The 23755-nt window shown below is 36.3% G+C and overlaps 1 protein-coding gene across 3 annotated transcripts in view; it reads left to right on the plus strand.

The window, feature by feature from the left end:
- The first annotated feature begins 111 nt into the window (after positions 1 to 111).
- RSF1 (remodeling and spacing factor 1) overlaps positions 112 to 23755 on the plus strand; it is a 111200-nt gene continuing 87556 nt past the window's right edge. For 2 of the 3 annotated variants that reach the window (XM_016161494.2, XM_016161496.2), the window contains exon 1: positions 113 to 542. In XM_016161494.2, the coding sequence (XP_016016980.2) occupies positions 356 to 542 (187 nt within the window). In that variant the 5' untranslated portion in view covers positions 113 to 355. Of the gene's footprint in view, positions 543 to 23755 lie in introns of all 3 variants that reach the window. The other variant, XM_016161495.2, reaches the window with a different exon arrangement.

Here is a 23755-nt window from a genome sequence, read left to right on the forward strand (position 1 = left end):
CTAGAGCGTCCAGCCCGCCTCCCAGCCCAGCTTCCCTTGTTTTCATTCCCCCTGTCACACGAGGCTTTGGCGAACCCGAAGTGGGAGGGACAAAGTAGAGGGAGGGAAGGGGGAGGAAAGAGGGAGGAAAGTGAAAGGCAAGAAGCGCCTCTCTTTCCCCGGTCTGACTCGGTTCTCTACTGCTCCCGGCCGCTGTTGTATTGTGGGATCGCGACGCGGTGCCTGAGACGCTCGGATCCGCAGGGGAGTCCACTCGCTAGCGCCTCCTGTCGTCTGTAAGGCTGTCCTGCCATTCCTCGGCACCCCAGCTCCCCCTCCACCCCCCATCGCCTCCTCCTCCATCCTCCAGTTCAAAATGGCGGCGGCGGCGGCAGCGGCGGCGGCGATGGCTCCTCCGGGCTGCCCGGGTTCGTGCCCCAACTTCGCCGTAGTGTGCTCCTTCTTGGAGCGCTACGGGCCGCTGCTCGATCTGCCTGAGTTGCCGTTCCCCGAGCTGGAGCGGGTGCTGCAGGCGCCGCCGCCGGACGTCGGCAACGGAGAAGGTAAGCGAGGGGCCCGAACGCCCGGCGGGAAGCGGCCCTGGCACGCTTCTTCTCTCTGCTCTTTACGGGCGCCCCGGGCCTCCGCGGCTCTGTCCTCCCCGTGGGGTGCAGTTCCGCCCGGCCTGTCTTCTCTGCCCAGCCCCCGGGGTCTTGAGCAGTGAGGAGGCGGGGCGGAGGCCCCCTAGGGCCACTCGGCTGGGCGCCGAACGGAGGTGGGGGCGTCACAGGCTAGGTGTGGGCTGGGTGCGGGGAGGGGTCATTGTGCTGATCAGCTGCCCCCGGGACTGCTACCCCGCGGCGGAGGCCGGTTCCCCACCCCTTCTCCCCCTTGGTGGCGGGGGAAGGGGAGCGCAGGTTCCGGCCAGCTTTGCGCTTTTCTCCTCCTCTCCCTTGCTCCCTCCCCTCCTCCCACTATCCTCCCAACCATCTCGGGGAAGGCTGGGCTCATCTTCTAGGGGCGCCCCTTTCTCTCCCTCCACCTGGGTGGGCGGAGGCCAGCGGACACTTCAGCTCTCCCTCCCTCTAGTGGGAAGTCCCCCGAGAGAGTCGTCTCTCGTCTCTCTCCGCTTCCACTCGAGGGCCGGTTTAACCCCCAAAACTCCTTCCTCCGGGTAGGGAGGTTTGCTCCTCCCCTGTAGGAGGGGGTCCTCCTCCATTCTCGCTTTAGGGGACGAAGTCGGTTCAGCTTCTCCACTTTGGAGGACAGAGGGTTAATTTCTCCTCCCCCATAGTTTTCCTCTCCCTCTCCCCCACCTTCCCCCGAATAATAGAAAAGCATCTCCCCACTTTTCCAGTCCCTTCCCCCTTCATCTTGGCAGCAAGGCTTAGGGGAAGAAGAAGTCGCCCTTCCATTTGCTGGGTGGGGTGGAGTGGTTAGTATGTAGGCTGGAGGAGGGGCTCAGATGGAGGGGGAAACAGTTGAAGAGGTGCTTGTTGCTCATGTTTCTCTCTCTGGTGCCGCTGGTCTATTATTGGTGTTCGCAAGTGGTGCTCCTTCCACATAAGGCCACCGCGCGGGTGCAGAGCGCATGCTCTGCCCGGCCCCATTGAAACTTCCTGCTGCTGCTGCTGGTGGTGGTTCTTTCGCTAGAGCATCTCAGCGCTGCGCCTGCTGTCTCCAGCCCTCACACTGAGCGCATACACTCATTCACCTCCTATTTATTTCCGATCCTTGTCTTTCCTTTTCTGGCGCATATCTTTCCTCAGAGAAGGTTTTTTTTTTTTTTTTTTTTTTTTAATTGTACTATGAGCATTGCATTTATCTGGGAACAGCCTTTGGCTGGAGAAGAAACATTTTCCAAATAGGTCTCCCCCCCCCTCATTTTTTTCCCCCTTATTAGATGGCCAAAGTGGACTGGGTATTCTACAAGATAGCTGTTTCCTTTCCAAGAAAAGTGTCACTTTAATTTTCCATGGAAATAAAGTTTCTGTTAACAATATATTTACTTTGCTAGGAAGGGCACAAGTGTGAAGTTCTTCAAAATATTACCTATAGAGAAAATGATCTTACAGTTACTAGAGACTCAAATTAATACAATAGTTATGGTACAGGCCTGTATCTCTCTCATCTGCCCAAATCTCCTCTACCCTTTACAAACTCGCATATAAAATGCTAATTTTTTGTATAGTATGAAATAAGAGGGCGATAGATTATATAAAGACTTCCTGCAGAATTTCTTTAGATGTTAAGCTCCTCAATGTAGTTTCATTATCAAATTGTATTTACATTCAATTTTTAAGGAAATAGACATCATGAAGTAGAATGCGTTAGTAGGTTTCGTTTAGGATACTTCAGGAAGCGATAGTAATCTATTAGAAATGTGGGCATTTGGGGAAGAGGATTGCTGGTAAATTGCTTTTGGAATTTACTTGGATCAAATTGAAAGGCAGGCCTAGACTTTTCTTTGATGACATTGTATTTTGGGTAGTATACAAGATTGCTCGCCCATTCCTTTTAAGTATTTTGACCACTGCATTTGACTTGTATTAGTAACAGAAGAAAAAATATCTGACAGTTTAATACATCATGTTACTTTCCTATCTAGAAATGAACAGTGGACCACCAGCTAAGTAAAAAATGGAAAATAATGTGAGCTGAGAGATTATACTGGTTGGTTCAGCCACTGCATTACTATTTGTGTAGTTGCAACTATGATAATAGATCTTATCATAAAGTGCATTTTAATGCACATATATTCTGAGTTGCCAGTTTAATAGTTTTTACCTAGTCATTTATCGTGGTAGGTATATCAACATTAAGACATCCTTTGGAGGAGACTATAGTTCTCTGTATTACCCTGGTTTAAGCACTTTATGATCTTTCTTCTAAAAATGTGTTTCTAAGTTTTAATTTGATATTGTAGCTTCACCTTAGAATTCTTCCTTCGTCCCCACAGAGTCAATTATTAAATTTTGTTTTATAAACTACTTGTTCAGTTTTAATGATATAATAGCTACCATTTATTGAGCATATACTTTGTGCAGACATCTCATTCTTTACAACTATTATCTGAGGTTGCTACTATTCCTATTTGGCAGGCATAGAAGCTAAGATTCAAGAGATTGATTCAGCCGCTTAGTGCCCAAGATTATATATATAGTTATTGGTAAAATCTGATTTCCAACCCACATCTGTCTGAGTCCAAGGCACAAAATTATGTAATACCTTGCCATAGGGCCATGTTTCCCAAACTTCACCAAGGCATCCTAGGGTATTGCCACCAACTCACAGAGGTGCTGTCTGGTAGTTTACATTTTCAAGGGAAATAAAGCAATACTTGAAGTCTGTTGGTTGCCAGGTGAACTATTAGCTTAAAAGAATTTACGGTTTCAAGATTAGATGTGCTACATTTCTTTCGAAGACATATCTTTGTGAGGTTTGGGGTATTGCTGTGATAAAATGCAAATACTGCATGACAATCATCATGGAACAGGAAATAAGGGTAGCAGCGTCCAGTCTGATTCCAAGGGTTGAGAAGTTGTGCATTGCCCACATACTGTTCTGTAAGTAGTAATTGTGTTAAGGGTGAAATGTTTCTTTCAGCTGAGGTAGGTTTGTTTTTCAAGTGGCTGCTAACATCTTCATAAGTGGAACTGTTATTATTTCTTGGCCTAGGACTGCTATGAAACATTACTGAAATATTGAGGGTACCATGAACCTAGAAAGCTTGGGAACCTGTGTTGTAGAGACTATCATTACGTTTTAGAGCTAGAAAGAAAGGACTTTTGCACCTATTTTGCCTTTATTTTACAGAGAAGAAAACCAAGGTGCAGAGGTTGATTTCAAGTGTATACAGATAGCTAACCATTGGTGTTATTCAGGCTGTTATTTGAAAAGTCCACTTATATGCTGAAATTATCAGTCAAAAAAATTTAGATTTCTTATTGATACTAGTTAGACTAGGAAAAGGGTGCTGTTATCCCCCCTCCCTCACAGTCCACTTCAGCCCTCCTGATTCTGTGCTATGTCTGGACTTCCCCAGCTAGCTTCCTCCTAACTGGAGGTGGATGATAAGAAATATTGATACAAATAAAAGTGAACATTGACTTTGTGGGATTACCAACTCCCAAGGCTCCGAAGCATCTTTCCCTTTCTGTAGAGGACATTCTTTTTCAAGAGGAAAATATACTTTTTTAGTCTTTAAAGATAGTCTTTGTATGGTATTGGTTGAGACATTACGTATATCTAATAACAGTCTATTGAAGTATGTATGGATGTGTTATGATTCCCATAGTTTATGCTGTGGTTGCCTAAGTTGTTTATATAGTATTAAAGAATTTGAATCATTAGTGGTTTTTTTGGTTTGATTTTTCTTAAGATTTTATTTTTTAGAGTTTTAGGTTTTGTTTTTTACATTTATTACAGGTTTTTACATTACATATAGGTTTTAGGTTTTGTATTTTACATTTATTAATGATTTGAGGTTTAACTCTTACAATCAAAATGTCAGATATAAAAGGGTATATGTTTTATAGTTAATTGGAGTCATGCCTGTAACTTAATATGTTCTCTCTTACTGCTGCTTATTGAATTGTGTGACAGCAGTTTTTAGGTGCATTAGATAAAGTAGCATGGTAACTTTGCCATAACTGGAGCCACCATCTGTTGCTTTAAGCAAAAGATATTACCAAATGCATGTGCTGAGAGTTGCCTGGGTCTGCAGTGGTAAACCATTAGTGGTAGTAACATTGTTAGAACCAGAGCCTGGTTTGGTGGAAAATGAGGAGTTTGGGCTCTTCCACCTTTGGTAAAAGAAATATTCTTCAAACATTCGTTAGAAGGAAAGAGAGAAATGTATTTCTTCTCCATCCTTTTTGGTATATTGCAGGGTCAAGGTAACCAAAAATCATGGAGATTTGGAGGGAGATTGCAAGCATTGTCCCAGGATTGGAGATAATAGGAACAGAAGGATTTTTCTGGCTAAATTGGGCCTGTTAATGAAAACTGACTAACATGTTTTTTAATTACTAAGAAGTTTGCTTGAAGTCTATGTTAAATTTTCAGCTAGTAAGAAATGTAAGCATTTACTAGCTACTTCATTTACTCGGTCTATGTATTGAGTGTCTGCTATATGCCAAGTACAGTAAACATTGTGGGGATTATTTTTAAAAACATTAAACATGGGCACTTTTAAAGATTTTTCTCATCTAGTGAGAAGTAGCTAAGTTGAGAGCTTGAGTTATCACCGTTCAAAGACTGATTTTTTTCCTTTGAGATTTTATCAAGAGAAGGAGTAGTCTATGAATTCTAGTCTATATATTAATAAACAAATAATTTCTGTGGCAGTTTTATGTTGAGATGTACAGTCACATGCAATGTGGAAAAGTAAGAGCAATTCAGACCCTAAACTGAATTGTATTCAAGGAAATTATTTATGAGTTTCTTAAGAAAATTTCTTTGACTCTCAACCTGATGGATATAGTGTTTATATATTATGCCTGGGTATTTTTCATTTTGTTCATTTTTTTATTTTACCACGTGGTAGATCTCATTACAAAGGTATCAGAGTGTTCTACTTTCTTTTTATGTTAGAATTTTTATAGTAGCAAATATTGCTTGAGAGAGTAATCTGGGGCTTCATTAAAAAGAAAGATTTGTTCTTTTAGCAAATGTCAATTGATTACCTACTGTGTGCCAGGCATTAATGCAGATACATTAATGAGCAAGATAAATAAGACCCTTGCCCTTATGGAGTTGACAGTTTAGCAGAAAAGAGAGACAATAAAGGGAAAAATAATTTTTAAAATTATTATATGAACGAGTATAATGTGTACTTTGTGATGGTATATATTTTAGTGAACTTTATTTTGTAATGTTTAGCTTTGTATTCTATCCATTTGCCTTTTTTCCTGTATTTGTACATGTTTATCTTAATCATTTTTCTGGATGGTAGGATTATAGGTAGTTATTATATTTTTCCACATTTCATTTTCTATACTAATTATGTATTTCTTCGCTAATTGCCAGAAGCAATTCATATAAAAGTAGTTTTCTACCAAGGAGTGAAATGGGGGAAGGTGGTCAAAAGGTACACACTTTCAGTTATAAAATAAGGCAGGAGGATGCAATGAACAGTATAGTGACTATAGTTAATAATACTGTTTTGTATATTTGAAAGTTGCTGAGAGTAGATCTAAAAGTTGTCATCACAAGAAAAAATTTGTAACGATATGTAGTAATGTATGTTAACTAGACTTATGATCATTGTGCAGTATATACAAATACTGAATCATGTTGTATATGTGAAAATAATGTCAATTATATTCAATTATATCAGAGAAAATAAAAGTTTTCTAAGAGGCTTTATAAAAGAAAAATTGAATTGGTGCTTTTATTTACTTTTAATCCTGAATTACCTCTCACAATGACTATTACCTTTATCCAGAAGTCATCTAGATCAGTAACTAAGGAGCCATTCCAGACCTTAACCTCTGACATACTTTATACTTTGTTTCAAGTCTTCAGTCTCTTTATCCTCTTTTAAATTCAGTCTCACTCCTCTATACTCATTGCTACTCTGTTTTAGTCTTGCTGGAATTCTTGCAGATCTCTGAAGTTATGAAAGGTTGTTTTACATCTTTATGCCTTTTGCTCATCTTCCTACCTGAGTTGAGTATTCTCTCCCCATCTTTCTTCCCTTGCCTATTCATCGTACTCCTACCTATCATTAATCTGCTCTTTAATCACCAAGTACGCTGAAAGTTTTCCTGCTTTCTCTGTCTCTCAAGTTAAGTTAACCAGTTCTGCCTCCTCGTCCCACATGTGCTGCCCCGTGTAGATTTTATATCACAGTACTCATAACACTTTTTTGTGCTTGTAGTCTAGCCTATGAGACTGTAAGCTCCTTGAGGGCAGGGATAAATGTTTGTGAGATGAATAGTTTTTTCATGGTTTATTATAGGAAAACTTCTAAAACTGCTTTCTAGAATTAAATTGTATAAACGTTTAAATACACATTTGCCCAATGTATGAGAATGACACTCTTTCCACTGATGATTGGAAGTAATGGACACGTTGGTTAGTGCTAGCTAGCACTCGAATTAACAGATTTTGTCCCATTTCATTAGATGTAATATTGTATTTAAAATGAATGCATGTAATTGGAAGTTAAATCCTAGTCTGTGATAACAATGCAGGAGTGGGCAAACTATTTTTTGTGGGCTAAATCTAGCTCATTGACTTTTCTAAATAAAGTTTTATTGGTGCAGTCATGTTAATTTGTTTACATATTGTCTGTGATTGCTTTCACAGTGAAGTGACAGAATTGAGTGATTATGACAAAGAACATATATTCTGTAAAACCTAAAGTATTTACTATCTGGCCCTCTACAGGAAAATAAATTAACTGATCTCTATTCTAGTGAAGAAAGATACTTATCAGATGATTGATTATCTTTGTGTTTGAGAACACTTTTAGGACCCGAATATAAGTACTTAGAGTGTCTTTTGAATGAAAATAATAGAGCAGTAGTTTCCCCAATATTTATCTAATTTTACACACAACTCTTTTACTGTTACTCCTCTTTCTTAGATTAGGTGAATCTAAAAAGTTTTCTGTTGACAGGGTGATGACATTTCATTGAACTAATTTCTTTCACTCAAGGATAGCTGTGGCTTCTGATGCCTAGCTGTCATAAGGCAAGGCTGGGATGGGGGCCAAGTGAGGTAGTAATTGGCCATAAGGGTAAGAATTTTTGTAATATTACAGTTACACTGACCTCAGAGTTTCGTCCAAGTGGACTGATTTATGATCTGATTTGGTGATATGGAGTCCCCAAGTCTTGGCGAAGATAAGGTTGGGTGAATGGTGATACTGTGTACTCAGATTGGAAAGGATGATTTTAATTGCAGATAGAACGTAAAAGATTTATTTAGGTTATGAGGACAGGATTGGGAAGAACATACTAGAGAATGGCCTACTTACATGTGGGCAGTGTTGTGTGTCTTGAGCATCAGTCATTGTTTTATAGGGAAAGTGCAGTGTTGGTTACCAAGCTTTGGCACCTGGAATGCTGGATATCAGAGAATTTACTTTGATACTTCTGCTTCTTTTGTCCAGAGCATCATCACAGTTGGCTTTGCAAATAAATATAATTGCCATTTCCTCAATGTTTAAATGTTAAAAGCCCTTTAAGAGGGAAAAAAACCCAAGAGAATGAATTATTCCAAATTGTAACTTGCTTTTGGTGTTTGGAGTTTTGACTATAGCAAGACTGTAACACTTTAAAGAACTTTTTCTAATCAGAAATGTAATGGAGCTTAATTTACATTAAAGTCTTGCCAAGCTTTACTTTATCAGAACCATAAAGGAGCGATCTCTAGTAGTGCAGACTTGGGCCAGCATCTGAATCCAGACATTCCATAACATTCTCATTTTTTTGTCCTGTTAATTTTGACTATGATCAACTGGTTTGTCCTTGTGTTTCTTTTTATCTTCATGGCCTTTTTATTTTATAGCCTATTTCTATGCTTATCTGGTTTAATTCACCATGATAACTAATCTCATCCTTTTTTTCCCCCCTATTTTCCCATATTTTGGACCTTCCTTTTCAAACCTTATCTTTTCCATTCTCATCTTAAGTAGAAACAAATAAGTTATAAAAATGCAAAAATGAGAGGGCCTTGAGAGTATACATGCTTTATCATAATTTTATAGGTTAAATGCCTTTAGTAATAACGCTATAATTATTAGAACTTACTATTGAGCCAGGCTCTATACTAAGGTCTTCTACCAAGATTATTTAATTTTCACAACTCCTCTATTACTGTTACTATTTTTACTTTATAAAGAAACTGAGCTTTAGAAGTAAAGTAACTTGCCTGAAGTCACACAGCATTAAAGAGTTGGAGGAAAATTTGATTGTATAAAGATATTTTATAATGATGTGGGAATTTAAAATTGGGTAAATCTGGGTTCAAGAGCTCTAGTTCTTAACCACCACCGTATTGTCCCTTCAACTATGATCTTTTTAGGATTCTAATGTGATCCTCAGTACCATGGTCTTGGTCTGAACGCTGAACAATGAACCGAATATTTAGGCTTGTGAGTTAGATTATAGCTGGCTTTTTGCCTGTTTATACTTTTTTACTTTTAAATGTTCTAATTGTATTAGTATGAGCATTATTATAAAAGGTATGCAGTTTTAATGGAATACTGAAATATATTAAAAGAAATACAAGTTCATAGGCACGAGTGAATGCCTTGAACATGAATCTTTACCTGTTCATCATTGCTGAGGACAACTCTAGTCTTCCTCAGACTTGCAAATAATTCTCTTCTTGAATCTTTATAAGAAGACTCCCATCACCTGTCATTATGAAGCTTTGTACAGTGTATAGTCAAAAGCCTCCAGTATTTGTTCCCTACTTATATAACTTCCATTTACCCAAATTAAAGAAGAGGTCTTATTTTTTCCTTCTAGCTCAATGTTCTGCCTTTATTATAGTCAGGTGATTTAATTAACTCTTTCTGGCTATACATTAGAATTATCTTAGGGAATCCCTTTAGAAAATACTGATCCCAGGGCCTCCATAAAACCAGAAGCTTTGGAGATTGGGGCCCTGGTATCAGTGATTCTAACATGTAGAAATGATTGCTGTCACCTATTTGTCCTGGTAGTTCAAATTTTGTCTCGTCTGTTTTATCTTGATATTAGTATAGCCACTCTAGCTGTGTTTTGGTTACTGCTTTTTATGATACATCTTTTTTCCATCTTTTTAAAACTTGTGTCTTTGATTCTAAAGTGTCTTTTGTAGACAGCATATGTTTGTATCAATTTTACATAGTCATGTTTGCATGAATCTAGTTATGCAAACAATCATAAAGAAGTATAAATGCTGTACTAGAGGAAGTGCTTTGGAGATATAAAAGGGACTGTCATAGCATTACTATAGTCATTATGGAAATTTGTACCTTTGAATAGGAGATGGAAAAGCCTTCCATGTAGGGGATAGCTTGGGAAAAGGCATAGAAATGTGAAACAATATGGTGTATACAGGTGTGTGCAACCTAACTTTAGGCAGTATCCATAAAGAATTCATTTTGCATTCTTTTACTTTTTGCTAGCATAGTATTTAGCCTATCATAGATGCTCAAATGTTAGTTAAATGAATAAATATCACATTTCAAATTAGTAATAATGAATATTTGATGTATTTTTACTTTTTCTTTTCATCCTTGGTAGAGATTTGTCAAGGTATAACTCTTTCCTTTTAAGGTATTGCTTATAAAGATATATACTACTGAATCCCCCTCCTTTCACTTGCCTGCCTGCCTTTCTTCCTTCCTTCCTTCCCTCCTTCCTTCCTCTTTCCCTCCCTCCCTTAGGTGTTCCCTCCCAGGTCCTCTCCATCTTAGGTTATAATAGTACCTTAGAAGCCTGAGATGAAAAATCATTGTATAATCTCTCAATTCCTTGGATTATATGGTTATACCATGTTTTAACTGCATGCCAAGCATATGTGTTAACCTCTGTCTTCTAAACTTATTACTTTTTATAGGAATCCTCAGAATATAGTTTTAAAATGTTTTTCTTTTATCTTTCCCAAGACATCTCAGGGAAAAGTCATTATTCCTACTCTGCTATTTACCTTTTTTTTAAAAAAAAATTCCCAGTCCACTTTCTCTGAGTTGTTTTATAGCATCTCCACCAGGGGTGACCAGGAATTCTTATTTCTAAAACTAAAATTTTTTGAATTGTTGGAAAAGCATTGGGCAGCTTCAGGGTAGGGAGGTCAGCTAGAGGTTGTTTATAATATTGATAAGAGATAAATTGAGGCAGTGGCTGTGGAGAGTGAAAAGAAGGACTGGGTCCGAGAAAGATTTTGTAGGAAGAATTGACAAGCACTGAGTGAATATAGGATTGATGTGAAGGATCTTTAAGAAGATTCCCAGGTATGATTCTCAGTTTTCGGGCTTAGAGAGTATGTCGTTAATAGTTCCATTTATTGTGGAAAGAAATGGCTGAAAAGGCCTAGGGTTTATGAGGAAAGAGTATGATTCCCTATTTTAAAAAATTCAGAATTCTAATAAACATATAAGCACTATTTAAAGAATTAGCTGTGTACATTTTATAGCTTACTAAAAGCTTACTCTAAATAAACATATTATGGCAATATACCTTTTTTTACAGCTCTTTTGGTTTGGGGGGATTATTTAAATAGCTATACCTATATATGCTATACATACATATTTAATGTTTTGTTAAAACAGTGTTTTAGTGTGTATTTTTGTACTTAATATAGTTAAAATTAACATTATTTTGGCATTGGTGTTCAGTTGTAGTCTCTTGTAGGTAAAACTTCTTTAACTGAGCTATTCTGTCATTTCATTTGCAAAAAAAAAAAAATTATTGTAATTTTAGAGATTATGTTCTGCTGGGTAAAGATTTGGTAGTTGGACATCCTTTCTGTTTCCCCTCCCCTCAAAGAAAGACGTGGAACTTCAAATAAATTGAAATGCCATTCTGTATTGAAAAACAGATATGTAAAATATATTGTATGGATTGAGTCCATTATATATATGGGAAATACATGAGTAGATGTGTCATTTGTGTGGCTTGAAAGATTCTCTAGCAGAAGTATTTGAGTTGAATTCCATATTAGAAGTGACTGTTTCTCCAACTGGTAAACATTCTATTACACCCCATGTGGTAACTCAAACCTGTAATGTTACTTAAGTTATACTTAAACTCTGGTCTCTTTATTAGTGAAAAATAGCTCCATCATCTTGAAAAGATGAAATGTTACCACTTAAATCATTCATGTATATTTCTTAAGCTAGAATGATCAGTAATGTAAAGTGTATAAGGAAATTAATATTGGGAGATTTTCTCCATCTTCTCTAAGGTTGATACTAGAGCACAGTAAGTTGCTTTAATAACTATAATGTACACAAGCAATGTAATCTTAACAGGCTCCCTCCCTGACTCTGCCTCTCAGTCCCATACCCAACCTGCCATGTTTTAATTAACTGGGATTTTAGTTCCATATTGTTATTCATTTATTTTTATGTTTCTCAACACTTATTTAAATTAAACTATATGTTTTTGTAGTTTATTTGCTCACCACTGTTTTTGATTCCTACATTTTCCCTCTAAGATTCATTCTTTTGCTGTAGTACATTCTTTTTCAAACAGGAGTCCTAAGTGGTAAACTTTGAGTTCTTGCATGTCTGGAAATATATTTTGCCCTCTGTTCTGATTGCTCATCTAGGTCGAATACAGTATTCCAGTGTTCAAATAACTACCCGCCCTCCCAGAACTTTCACGATGTTGCTCTCTCATCTTCTAGCACCTACTGTTGCTAATGAGAAATCTGTCAGTCTGATTCTTGTTCCTTTGTAAGTGAATTTCTTTTCCTTCCCGAAAGATTTTTAAAATTTTTTTTAAATCCCTGTAGCTCTGAAATTTTCTAGGATGTGCCTTTTTCTTTAAATATCCGTGCTTTTGCTTTTACTTTTTAAGACATTAAAATTATAGATTTATTTAAAGCTCTCTGTGTATTACTGCTGTTCTGATTCTCTTACCTTCATTCCCACGGCAACTACTGTCCTGAATTTTGGTGTTTATTATTCCCATGAACACTTATACTAAGAGTACATGTTTATGTATCCATAAACAATAAATGATGGTATGGATTTACATGCTTTAAAACTTTATGTGTAAATGGCATAATATTGTACTCATTCCTCTACAACTTCTTTTTTTCCTCTCTCGGCACTGTTTTTGAAATATATCCCTGTGCGTGTATGTTATTTTAGTTGTTTGCTTTAACTGCTGTATAGTATCCTGTTAATAAAAATACTGTAATTTTTAAAAAATTTGGATATTTAGGTTTGTTTTGTACTATTAAGAGTAATGCTGGTTTGATCTTCCGGTGGCTTTGCTTAGAGGTGGAATTGCTGGGTGGAACAGTATAGAAATCTGGCCTTGGTGTAGCCAGATTGCTCTTGACTTTATCAATTTATACACTGCCAGCAGTGTATGAGAGTTCCCATGTAGCACAATAATCAACACTTGGTATTGTCAGGCTTTTAAGTTTTTGATAATGTGACTGAATTAGTTTCTTATTGTTGCTCTGATAAGGTAGAACGTTATTTAATGTTTTTTGGCCATTCAGTTTTCCCTTCTGTGAATCTCCTTTTTGAAATTTTTTTTCGTGGTTGTCTGTTTATTGATTTGTAGCAGTTCTTTATTTTGGATATCAATCCTTTATCATTTTTATTTGCAATGTAAATATTTCAATATTGCTTTTTTTTTTTCTTACTCTTGTAGTATCTCTTGTTGATCCAAACTTTAACATTTTAGTGTAGTAGAATTGTCAAACTTTTTTTATGGTTACATTTTTTATATCTTGTTTGAGAAACGCTTTACGATTATGAGGTCAGAAAGTACTCATCTGTATTTTCTTCTAAAAGTTCTATAGTTGTAAACCTGGAATTTAATTTTGTATAATGTGTGAAGTTTTTCCCCCCTCACTAGTTTGTAATGCCTTCTGTCATATACCAATTTCCATGCATGTGTGGATCTATTTCTAGGCTCTATTTGTTACATTGATGTCTCCTTCCCCACATGTTTTACTTACTGTAGCTTTAAAGAACATCCTTCTTTCTGATTAGGCAAATTTTCCTACCCTGTTCTTTTTTGAAAAGCCATTGGTTATTTTCTGCCCTTTATAGTCTCATCTGAATTTTTGAATCAGCATGTCAAATTTCACAAAAATCCTTGGTTGGATTTTATTCTAACACAACCACTTGGAGCTAGCATCAGATTCCACAGGTTTAGGGCACAGCCACCAGCAAGACGGCTCCCATTTCAGATGTCAGCTGCAAGATCCCATGACCCACTTCAGGTTTGATAATTTGCTTGAATGACTCACAGAACTCAGGAAAGGGGTATGCCTACAATTATGGTATTATTTTAAAGGATAAAATTTAGAACCAGCCAGATGAAGAGACATGGGGTAAAATATGAGAAAGCCTCAATGTAGAGCTTCCACCTTCTTGCTGTGGAATCAGGGTGGATCACCTTCCTGGGCACATCAATGCATTTGCTAGTCAGGAAGCTCCAATGAGCTGCTTCTATGTAGCAGAATTTTGGTCATGTGATTGAACTCAAATCTCTGTCTCTTTCCCCTCTGTAGAAGTGGGGCTGCTGTCACATGGTTCAGAGCCGCAACTATAATTACATGGTTGGTCTTTCTGGCACAACTAGTCCCTATTCTGAACCCTCACTTTTCTGGGATAAATCCCAGATTGCCATGGTATGTAATCTCTTCATTATGTCACTGGATTAAATTCGCTTGTATTTTATTCAAGATTTTTATGTCCACATTTATAAAGGATACTCATCTATAGTTTTCTTTGTTTTTGGTATCATAGTAATAATGGCCTCATGGAATGAGTTGGGAAATATCCTTTTCTATGTTTTGGAAGAGTGTGAGGATCAATATTAATTCTTCTATAATTGTTTGGTAGAATTCACTAGTGATGCCATCTGGTCCTAAGATTTTCTTTGTGGAAAGTTTTTCTAATTACCGGGTATTCAGATTTTCTATTTTTCATTAAGTTTCGGTAGTTCGTTTCTAGGAATTTGGCCATTTCATCTAGGTTATCTAATATGTTGGCATTGTTCATAGTATCCTCTTAATAATCTTTTTATTTCTGTAAGGTCATTAGTAATGTTCCTGCTTTCATCTCCGACTTTGGTAATTTAAGTCTTCTCTCAATTTTTCTTTATTAGTCATGGTAAAACTTTCAATTTTATCTTTTCAAATAACCAGCTTTTCGTTTCATTGAATGTGATTTCATTAGGCAAATCTATAGACACAAAAAGTAGATTAGTGGTTGGCAGGGGTTGAGGTGAGGGAATTGGAAGGGACAAGGTTTATTTCTATATTGATGGAAATATTTTGTAATTAGATACTGGTGATGGTTGCACAATATCGTGGATATACTAAAAACCACTTAAAGTCAGATATTTTAAGTTCTCCAATTTTAATATTGTTTTCAAAGGTGTTTTAGCTATTCTAGGTCCTTTGCACTTCCATATGAATTTTAGAATAAGTTTATCAATTTTACAGAAATGTTTCCTGGAATTTTTATTGGGATTATGTTGAATCTACAGATGAATTTGGAGAAAATTAATACCTTAAGATACTGAGTCTTCTTATATGTGAACATGGTACATTGCTCTTTTTATTTAGGTTTTAGTCACTTTTTCTTATCAGTGTTTCACAATTTTCACAGTACAGGTCTTCCACACCTCTTGTAACATTTATCCCTAAATATTTTATGTTCCTCCTTCTTTGCCTGTTTACCCAGGTAGTTGCTGAGACAATTAATTGTAGGGTCGATCTTTGTTTCTTATCTCATGTATCACTTTTTGTTGCCTCTTACATAATGTTTGAGTACCCTTGTTTCATATATGTTGTTTCATTGTTTAGTTGTTTCAGGTAGGTAAGGTAAATGCAGTCAGCCCTTGTTACTCCATATTTATTGGAAACGCGAGCCCATTAAATTCTTTTTTCATTGTTATTTTACGGGTTTTGGGCAGGTGGGTCAGGCCATCATCTTGATGTAATATATTTCCCTCTTTATACTTTAGGCAATTAAAGTTGGGGACTTTTTATTGCCCAAAAGTGTATTGAGTACCTACTGTAGGCTAAACCCTTCTGTAGGTTTTATGAATAAAACTTTAATGGAACTTACATTTTAGTGCTCTCAACATTACATGGTGATCACGTCTACTTACATGAAATAGGAAATAAATATTTTCCTTAGGGATTTATTGGCTTGACAATCATAACCAATCACAAGCCATTCAAAGTATGTTAAAATGCCTATTTTAAATTTAAATAAATATACACTTATTTGTCAAAATGTCACAAATAATATTGTATCATTACCTTTATATGAAATTTTCCCAATTCAGTGTGGTAATTTCTTTTACCCATGCTGATCAGATATTCTCATTGATAATTAATAGTAATCTGGCTAAGTAAAATAGGATATTTTAATAAATTCAGTTTGGTGAACCAAATATTTTGTAGTATCTGTGGTGAGAAATAATGGAAAGCAATGTGACATAGATTTTTAAAAACGGTCTTTGTTGTTAGCTGGGTTAGTATCTAAGCCTTACCACTTGATATATGTGTGGCCCAGGCAAGGTTAAGGTGTTAACTTCTGAACTTCTTCATACTGGAGACAATAATATTCGCTTTTAAAGTTGTTTTTAGGATCTAATATTAGTTACCGTTTTCCTTTTTTGGAAATGTTGAAAGCCAATCAGTATATGATATGCCTATTGTTTTTTTTTTAGGTGGTTCATGTATGAAAAATAGATCCATTTATAATTCCTTAAATTTACATAATCTGCTCAAATACATAGGTCTTTAATTTTGTTTAAAAATTAGGAATTTCATTTCTGGCCATGATGAAATAATGAGTCTTTACCCTCTTGTTGTAAACAGCTAGTAAGCTGGGCTAAAATGTATGAACCATCCCTTTTTAGATATCGTACCATAAGAAGATTAGGATTGTGATAACTGAGAGAGGCGAAATAAAGGAGATGAGCTCTATAACTACTACGGCTTCCTAACTGGAAGCCTCACTCAATTGAGGCAAAGATTGGATTTTTTTGAAAGGATTAGGCAGCTAGAGGTTGCATAGCCAGCTTCTGAAAAGAAAGGAACTCTGTAGACAAGAGAACCCCAGAAACCTGTACAGGGGCCACCTTGAGCTTTTGCTGAATACTTGCATCTTTGCTGGTCATGAATGCATGAAGTGAAATCCATAAGGCCAGGTAGTGAATATCTGGGGAATTATTAGCAGAACATTTCCCGAGCTTACATAGGAGATGTTTAACTCTGACCAGACAGAGTGAAGGGTCCTTTGGAACACTCAAGGCATTCAGTGGAGAACCCAGTGGGTTTCTCATATAGTAAAGAAATAAGTTCTCAGAGGGATCAAATGGCTCTGTAACCACTGCCAAAACAAAGGCCAACTCTTAATGGGTCTATCTCAAACATTCAACAACAGTAGTGTAATATTGATATTCTCCAGCATCTAAGCTGAAATTACTAGACATGCCAAGAAGCAGCGTAACCCATAACTAGGAAGAAAATCAGTCCAGAGAAACAGATTGAGAAGTGACAGATATGATAGAGCTAGCAGCAAAGATGTTAAAATGGCTATTATGACTAGTAAATGTATTTACAGAAGAATATGAACATAATGAGTAGTCAAGTAGAAGATATAAAAAAAAACAAATGGAACTTCTAGAGGTGAGAAATAACAGTATCCAAAGTGAAAAGGTAATTGAAAGGAATTAACAGATTGGACAATGTAGAACAGAGCATTGAGGGTGAAGATACAACAGTAGACTTTATCTTAAAATGAAGCAGAAAAAGAGGACTGAAAACAACCCACGACTCATTGGCCTGTGGGACAATACCAAGTAGGTTTAATAAAGTGTATTAAATTGATATCCTAGAAAGAGAATGGAGCCAAAAATATTATAAGAAATCGTGACTCAAAAGTTTCCAAATTTGATGCAGATGATAAACTCACTGATTTAGTAATCTCAACAAACCTGAAGCAGGACAAACACACACGAAATACCAAGACATAACCAATTTCTAAAAACCAGTGTTGAAGAGAGAACTTCGAAAGCCAAAGAAAAAGACACATTATATAGAGAGAAACAATGAAGACTTCTTGTCAGAAACAATGCAAACTAGGAGATAATGAAGCATTTTAAAATGCTGAATGAAAAGAGCTGTCAAAATATATATCCAGGAAAATATCCTTTGAAAATGTGGGTGAAATAAAAACCTTTTCAGACAAATAAAACCGAGAAGTTGTGACATGTACAAGAAACATCTTCAGATGGAAGGAAAAAGGACCAGATGAAAGCTTGGATTTAGACAAAGATATGAAGAGTGCAAAAAATGATAAATGTGCGAGTAAATGTAAAATAGATTTTCTATAAAATTAAGTCTTTTAAAAAGATAATGACTGTTTAAAATAAGAAAATATAATGCAAGTTTTACAACATATGTAGAAGTAAAATGTATGACAGCCATAGTATAAAGGATAAAAACAAGGTAGGAGATGAGTACAATGTGTTAAGAGTAAAAAGTGTTCACATTTTATGTGAAGTGGAAGAATATTATTCATTGGCACACCACGTTGAGTTAAAAATGCATATTGTAAAATGCAGACCACCCACTAACTACTAAAATAAAGAAGTATGTTTAATTAGCCAATAGTGGATATTAAATGAATGCTAGAGTATACTCAGTTAATCCAAAAGAAGGCAGGAGACGATGGAAGAAAGGAACAAAGAAATATTGGGATATATAGGGGGGAAAAAGGTAAGATTATAGATTTAAGTCCAATTATGTCAATAATTGCATTAAATATAAATGGTTTTAATCACAGTTTGTCAAATTTTTTTCTGTAAAGAACCACCTGTTGGGTGTGGCTCCATAGTGTAGTGGTTAGCATGTCTGTGCTTTACATGCAGAAGGTTCTGGGTTCACACCCCAGGTGCACCAGGCCCTGAGTGCTCCAGGGCGCCTGGCCTTCAGAGATCCAGTTCTTAAGGGGAGACGGCAACATCTGTAGGTCAAGGGTGGAAGTGTGTGTGGGGGGGGAATTAAAGAGGAGGGGAAAAAACATGTTAAAGAATATTTTAAGCTTTGTGTTCTATACAATGTTTGTTAAAATTTTATCAGCAAATCTGCCAGTTTTGCCAGGATAGTGTGAAAGTAGCCGTAGACATTAGATAAGTAAGTATGGCTGTGTCTCAATAAAATGTAATTTGTGTAGAAACTGAAATTTGAATTCCATATAATTGTCATGTGTTAAAAAATACTCTTTTTCCTTTGATTCCCACCTCCTACACTTGAACCCTTTAAAAATGTAAAATTCTTAGTTAGTGGGCTATACAAAATGTGATGGGTTGCATTTGCCTGTGTATCATAGTTTGCTAACCCTTGCCATAAAGCTGCTCTCTCTGATATGGTCACTAGCCAGCTATATTTAAGTTGAAATTAAGTAAAAGAGATTGTCAGAGTAGATAAAAAAGCAAGACCCAACCATATGCTACAAAAATCCACTTTAAATATAAAGATATGTTAAAAACATAAGAATAGGAAAAATGATATACTGTGCAAAACTTATCATAAGAAAGCTGAATAGCTATACCTATACCAGAAAGTGGAGACTTCACAAGGAATATTAGCAGAAATAGAAAGAGCTGTTTCGTAATGCTAAAGGGGTTAATTTATTGGGAAGAGTTAATAAGTTTGATAGTGTTTTTACCCCAAAAGAGACCTTCAAAATATGTGAAGCAAAAATTGACAGAACTAAAAAGTATATACAATCCAAAGTTGTAAGTAGGAATTTCAACACATCTATAGTACAACTAGACAGATCATCCAGAATATGGGCGACATGAACAGTATTATCAACTAACTGGGTGTTGTTGACATTTCTGGAACACTACTGAGCAATGTAGAAAATACATTCTTTTAAATTGATTAACAGTACCTCAGATGTTGGGAAGGATATGAATCAACTGGAACTCTTACACAATAATGGTGAGAAGATTAAATGGTGCGACTGATGGCAAAATGTTCAGGAGTTTCTTATTAAGTTAAATCAACACCTACCATACAACCCATCAGTTCCCACTAATCTACCCAAGAGAAATCAAAACTGATGTCCATACGAAGACTTGAACACAAATGTTCATAAAAGCTGTACTTATAATAGCCCAAAACTGGAAGTAACCTAAACACTCATTAGGGAAGTAACCCAAATATATTCATACAGTGGAATGCTACTCACATTAAATGGGTGGACTGCTGGTAGATGTAGAATGTGGGTGAATCTCAAAAATACTATGCTGAGCAAAAAAAGCCAATCAAAATGAGTATGTACCATATTATTCCATTTATATGAAACTCTAGAAAAGACAAATATATAGGGATAAAAAGCAGATTAATGGCGGCTTGAGGCTGGGAGTACGGTGACTGAGAAGAGAGTAATAAGTCATAGTCTCTTCTGTTTTGTTGTTTTGCTTATCTACTCTGTTCTCTTGTCTTCTTAGGAAGCTTACTCATAAAAGCCAGTTTATGGTTGTCTTCTTGTAAGTTGATAGCATGGGTATAGTTGATTGAGTGGCTTAATACGCATTTCCAAAATGGATATTCTATTTTATATATTTTCTTTAGTGGTTTAAAAAAATTGTTTACTGTGTTTTTATCTGTTTCCTTAAGTGTGAACAAGAAATATGTGTTCTTATTTATTTTCCACTCAACCAGTTACTTGAGTTAAGAGTTTGTGTTTATGAAAAAGTTTTTTTTTTAAGTCCACATCATTTATCAAACAAGTCTTTATTAAATATCTACGTGGCAGGCACTGTCCTAGGTGCTGAAGATACAGGCCTGTTTAGTGTGGCATAGAGGTGATCAAGTAGGCATTTATGTTACAGTGAGATGTGTAAGTAGAGTCATTTTGGGACACCCAGCAGGGGCACTTAATCCTGATAAGGTGAAAAGAATGATATAAAAGAATAATAAAAGAATGGATAGAAGAATGACTTCCAAGGTAGCAACAATCAAACAACTCTGAGGATGAGTAGGGCCGAGTCGAGAATAGAGGGCACTGCACATACTCAGGTCTAATGGCTATACACGGCATGAGATGTTTGGGAATTCTGAGAAGTTCAGCATGGTGGATTTGCTGAGCCATTAAACCAAAATGAGAAACTCATTGCTCTGGACATTTTATTACATGAGAAAAAATAACCCTTATTTGTGAAGCCTTACTCTGGTAAGGTTTCCATTATTTGACTATATCCATAACCAGCACAATGAGACACAACATTTTTAAAATTAAACAAAGGGATGGATGAGAGTACTTAGAAACAAAAGAAATGAAGTCCTAAAATAAAACCAACTTTCAAGAGAGGGCAGAAGTATAGAGTCTGCAGAGGAATTTTAAAAGAGACAAAGAAATGAAAGAAATCCAAGAAGTGGTGTCATAGGATGGCCAGGTGTCAAGGAAAAAGTGGTCACCAGTGTCACATGCTACCAAATTAAGACAAAGACTAAAGCACCCATTTAATATTAACTAATGGAAGTCAGATTATGGTATGTTCTGAACAGATGAGTGATAAAATGGAGACTGAGCTTATAGAACTTTTTTCAGGAGGGGAGGGGAGAAGTGTGTGTTAGCTAGAGAGTACTTTATCATAGCCACAAAGCATGAATGACCCCAGTTGATTTTCAAAAAAATCGCAAGTTCCTTACTCTTGTATTGCTGTTTGGAGTCAGCAGCAGTTAAAAAAAATCCATTGAAAGTCATATGTAAATGAAAATACTTTTTCGTATTTGTGGCTTTTGGAGGGACCCAGGTTTAGCAAACCATTCCTTCTAGGAACATTTGTTTTTCTTTAAAATGTAGAAGTGTAAGCCAACAGTTTCCTCATTTTCAATTAGATTTTATGCACATAAGAAATAAGTATTGAGATAATGATGCTGCTGCTTCGGCAGTGAAACATAAAGGTGGAGAAGTTATTCAACATAACTGAACAATCCAGTGAAACACTTCAACAGTTACCTTAATCAAATAATTAAGATCTCAACTCTCCTGAACCTGTAGGAGGAAGGGTTCTTTAAACCGAGATGTTTCTATGCCTTTTGGGTTGTCTGTAAACTTTTTGAACATATTTGCAGAAATTTTATGTTGGCATTTTCTTAGAATGTCCGTAGCTTTCATTCAGAAATTAAGAGGTTGTCTTTTGTTAGATTTACCAAGAAACATCCTGAGACAAAAATGTGAGTGTGAGTAGTTTATTCAGAAAGTGATGCCAAGAAGTGACAAAGGAGGGGGAAGTGAGATGGGAAGGGGAAAAAAGCCAATAAAGAATGTGTTATCAAGTAAGTTACTTTATAGGCAACTGGGCTGAATTCTGGTAAACTTTGAGAGAAAGTGTAGATCATATCTGAGACATGCCAACCAAGGGATAAAGGAGCTTCTGCCAGTTACCATTTGAAGGCCGCTCCCAGAAACAGTTAACTCCCCTGCCTTGTAGTCAGAAAAAACCCTCATCCAAAGACTTGCACACGTTTGCAGGTTGGCTTACACTGGAATTGTAAGTGTAGAGGGGATAAGGTGAGGTGCTGCCGGCATTTACTACAGAGGTAACAATAAAACAATTTCATTTATTGGTCAATTGAAGATATTTAAAAATCGTTTCATTGACTAGATATTCTATGATATTAAGGAATACCTAACATTTTAGGTGTTAATAATAACATGGTTATTTTTGATGAGTTCTTATCCCTAAGAGATTTGGAAGTGTTTATGGATGACATCATGATATCTGGATTTGCTTTAAAATAACATACTGGGTTATACAAAGTCTTGTGGTCGTATGTTGATCATCGCTGAAGTGGGATGATGAATTCATGGAGTTTTAGTATACCAATCTATTTTGAGTTTTTCCCAATATTTTTATAATAAAGTTTTTTTTTTCTCTGAAATTTTTAGTGTTACCATTTTACTGAGTAGAAATTTCTCAGCAGTTAAAGAAGTTCAGGGTGATATGAATGCTTAAATAACCTATATAAGAATGCCAGAAACATGTGTACTGTCTTTTACCTTAAATTCTAGAGTTATCAAATATTCACATGAACAAATCAGCTCCTTTAGAAGTCTTCAGGCAGAACCTGTTTCTTATTGCATGTATTTTGCTAATACTTCAGTTGAACAGACTTAAAATCACCAACATTTTATTTAGATACCCTGGTTCGCTTATTGATCATTTTTAGCAGTCAGCTGGCTGGCCTCCAAATAAGGTGTCAGCATTTTTCTTTAAACAAGACATGATCACCATCTGGTGGTGAATCACAGTAACTTTGCTTCATATATCGTTTTATGGTTTATAAAGTGTTTTCATGTACATTTTCTCATTTGTTGAAATAACTGTAGAAATTATAATGAAACCATTCTGTTATGTATATGCTTTGTATCAAGGTTTCAGGAATCTGTAAGTTACCATAGTATGCTACTTTTCTAGTTATCTTTGATTGTCAAATGAATGTTGATTGAAAGAAAACTTGTTACCATATGGAATAAAGACAATATAAATTGCATAAGGAAATTTTAAGTTCATATTTCTGCAGAATTGTCTTAAAAAGAAACATCAAATTGATATAGCACTTAAAATCATGGTATTGAATCATTAAGGGATATTTTAGTGTACTGTTAAGTTTTTAAATAAAATAGTCCCCCTTCCCCCTTTATCTGCAGGGGATACATTCTAAGACCCCCAGTCAGTACCTGAAACTACGGATAGTACCAAACCCTATGTATGTTTTTTCCTATACATACATACCTCTGAGAAAGTTTAATTTACAAATTAGGCACTGTAAGAGATTAACAGCAATAACTAATGATAAAATAGAACAGTTATAGCAATATACCATAATAAAAGTTACGTGCATGTGGTCTCTCAAAATATCTTACTGTACTACACTCACCCTTCTTGTGATGATGTGAGACGGTATAATGCCTACATGACAAAATGGAGTGAGATGGATACACTGGACAAAGGGATGATTCACATCTGGGCAGGATGGAGTGAAATGATGTGAATTTTCATCGTGCTCTTCAGAGTGGCATGGAATTTAAAACACT

This window comes from Rousettus aegyptiacus, unplaced genomic scaffold (genome assembly GCF_014176215.1).
Source record: "Rousettus aegyptiacus isolate mRouAeg1 unplaced genomic scaffold, mRouAeg1.p scaffold_m13_p_5, whole genome shotgun sequence".
Lineage (NCBI taxonomy): Eukaryota > Metazoa > Chordata > Mammalia > Chiroptera > Pteropodidae > Rousettus > Rousettus aegyptiacus.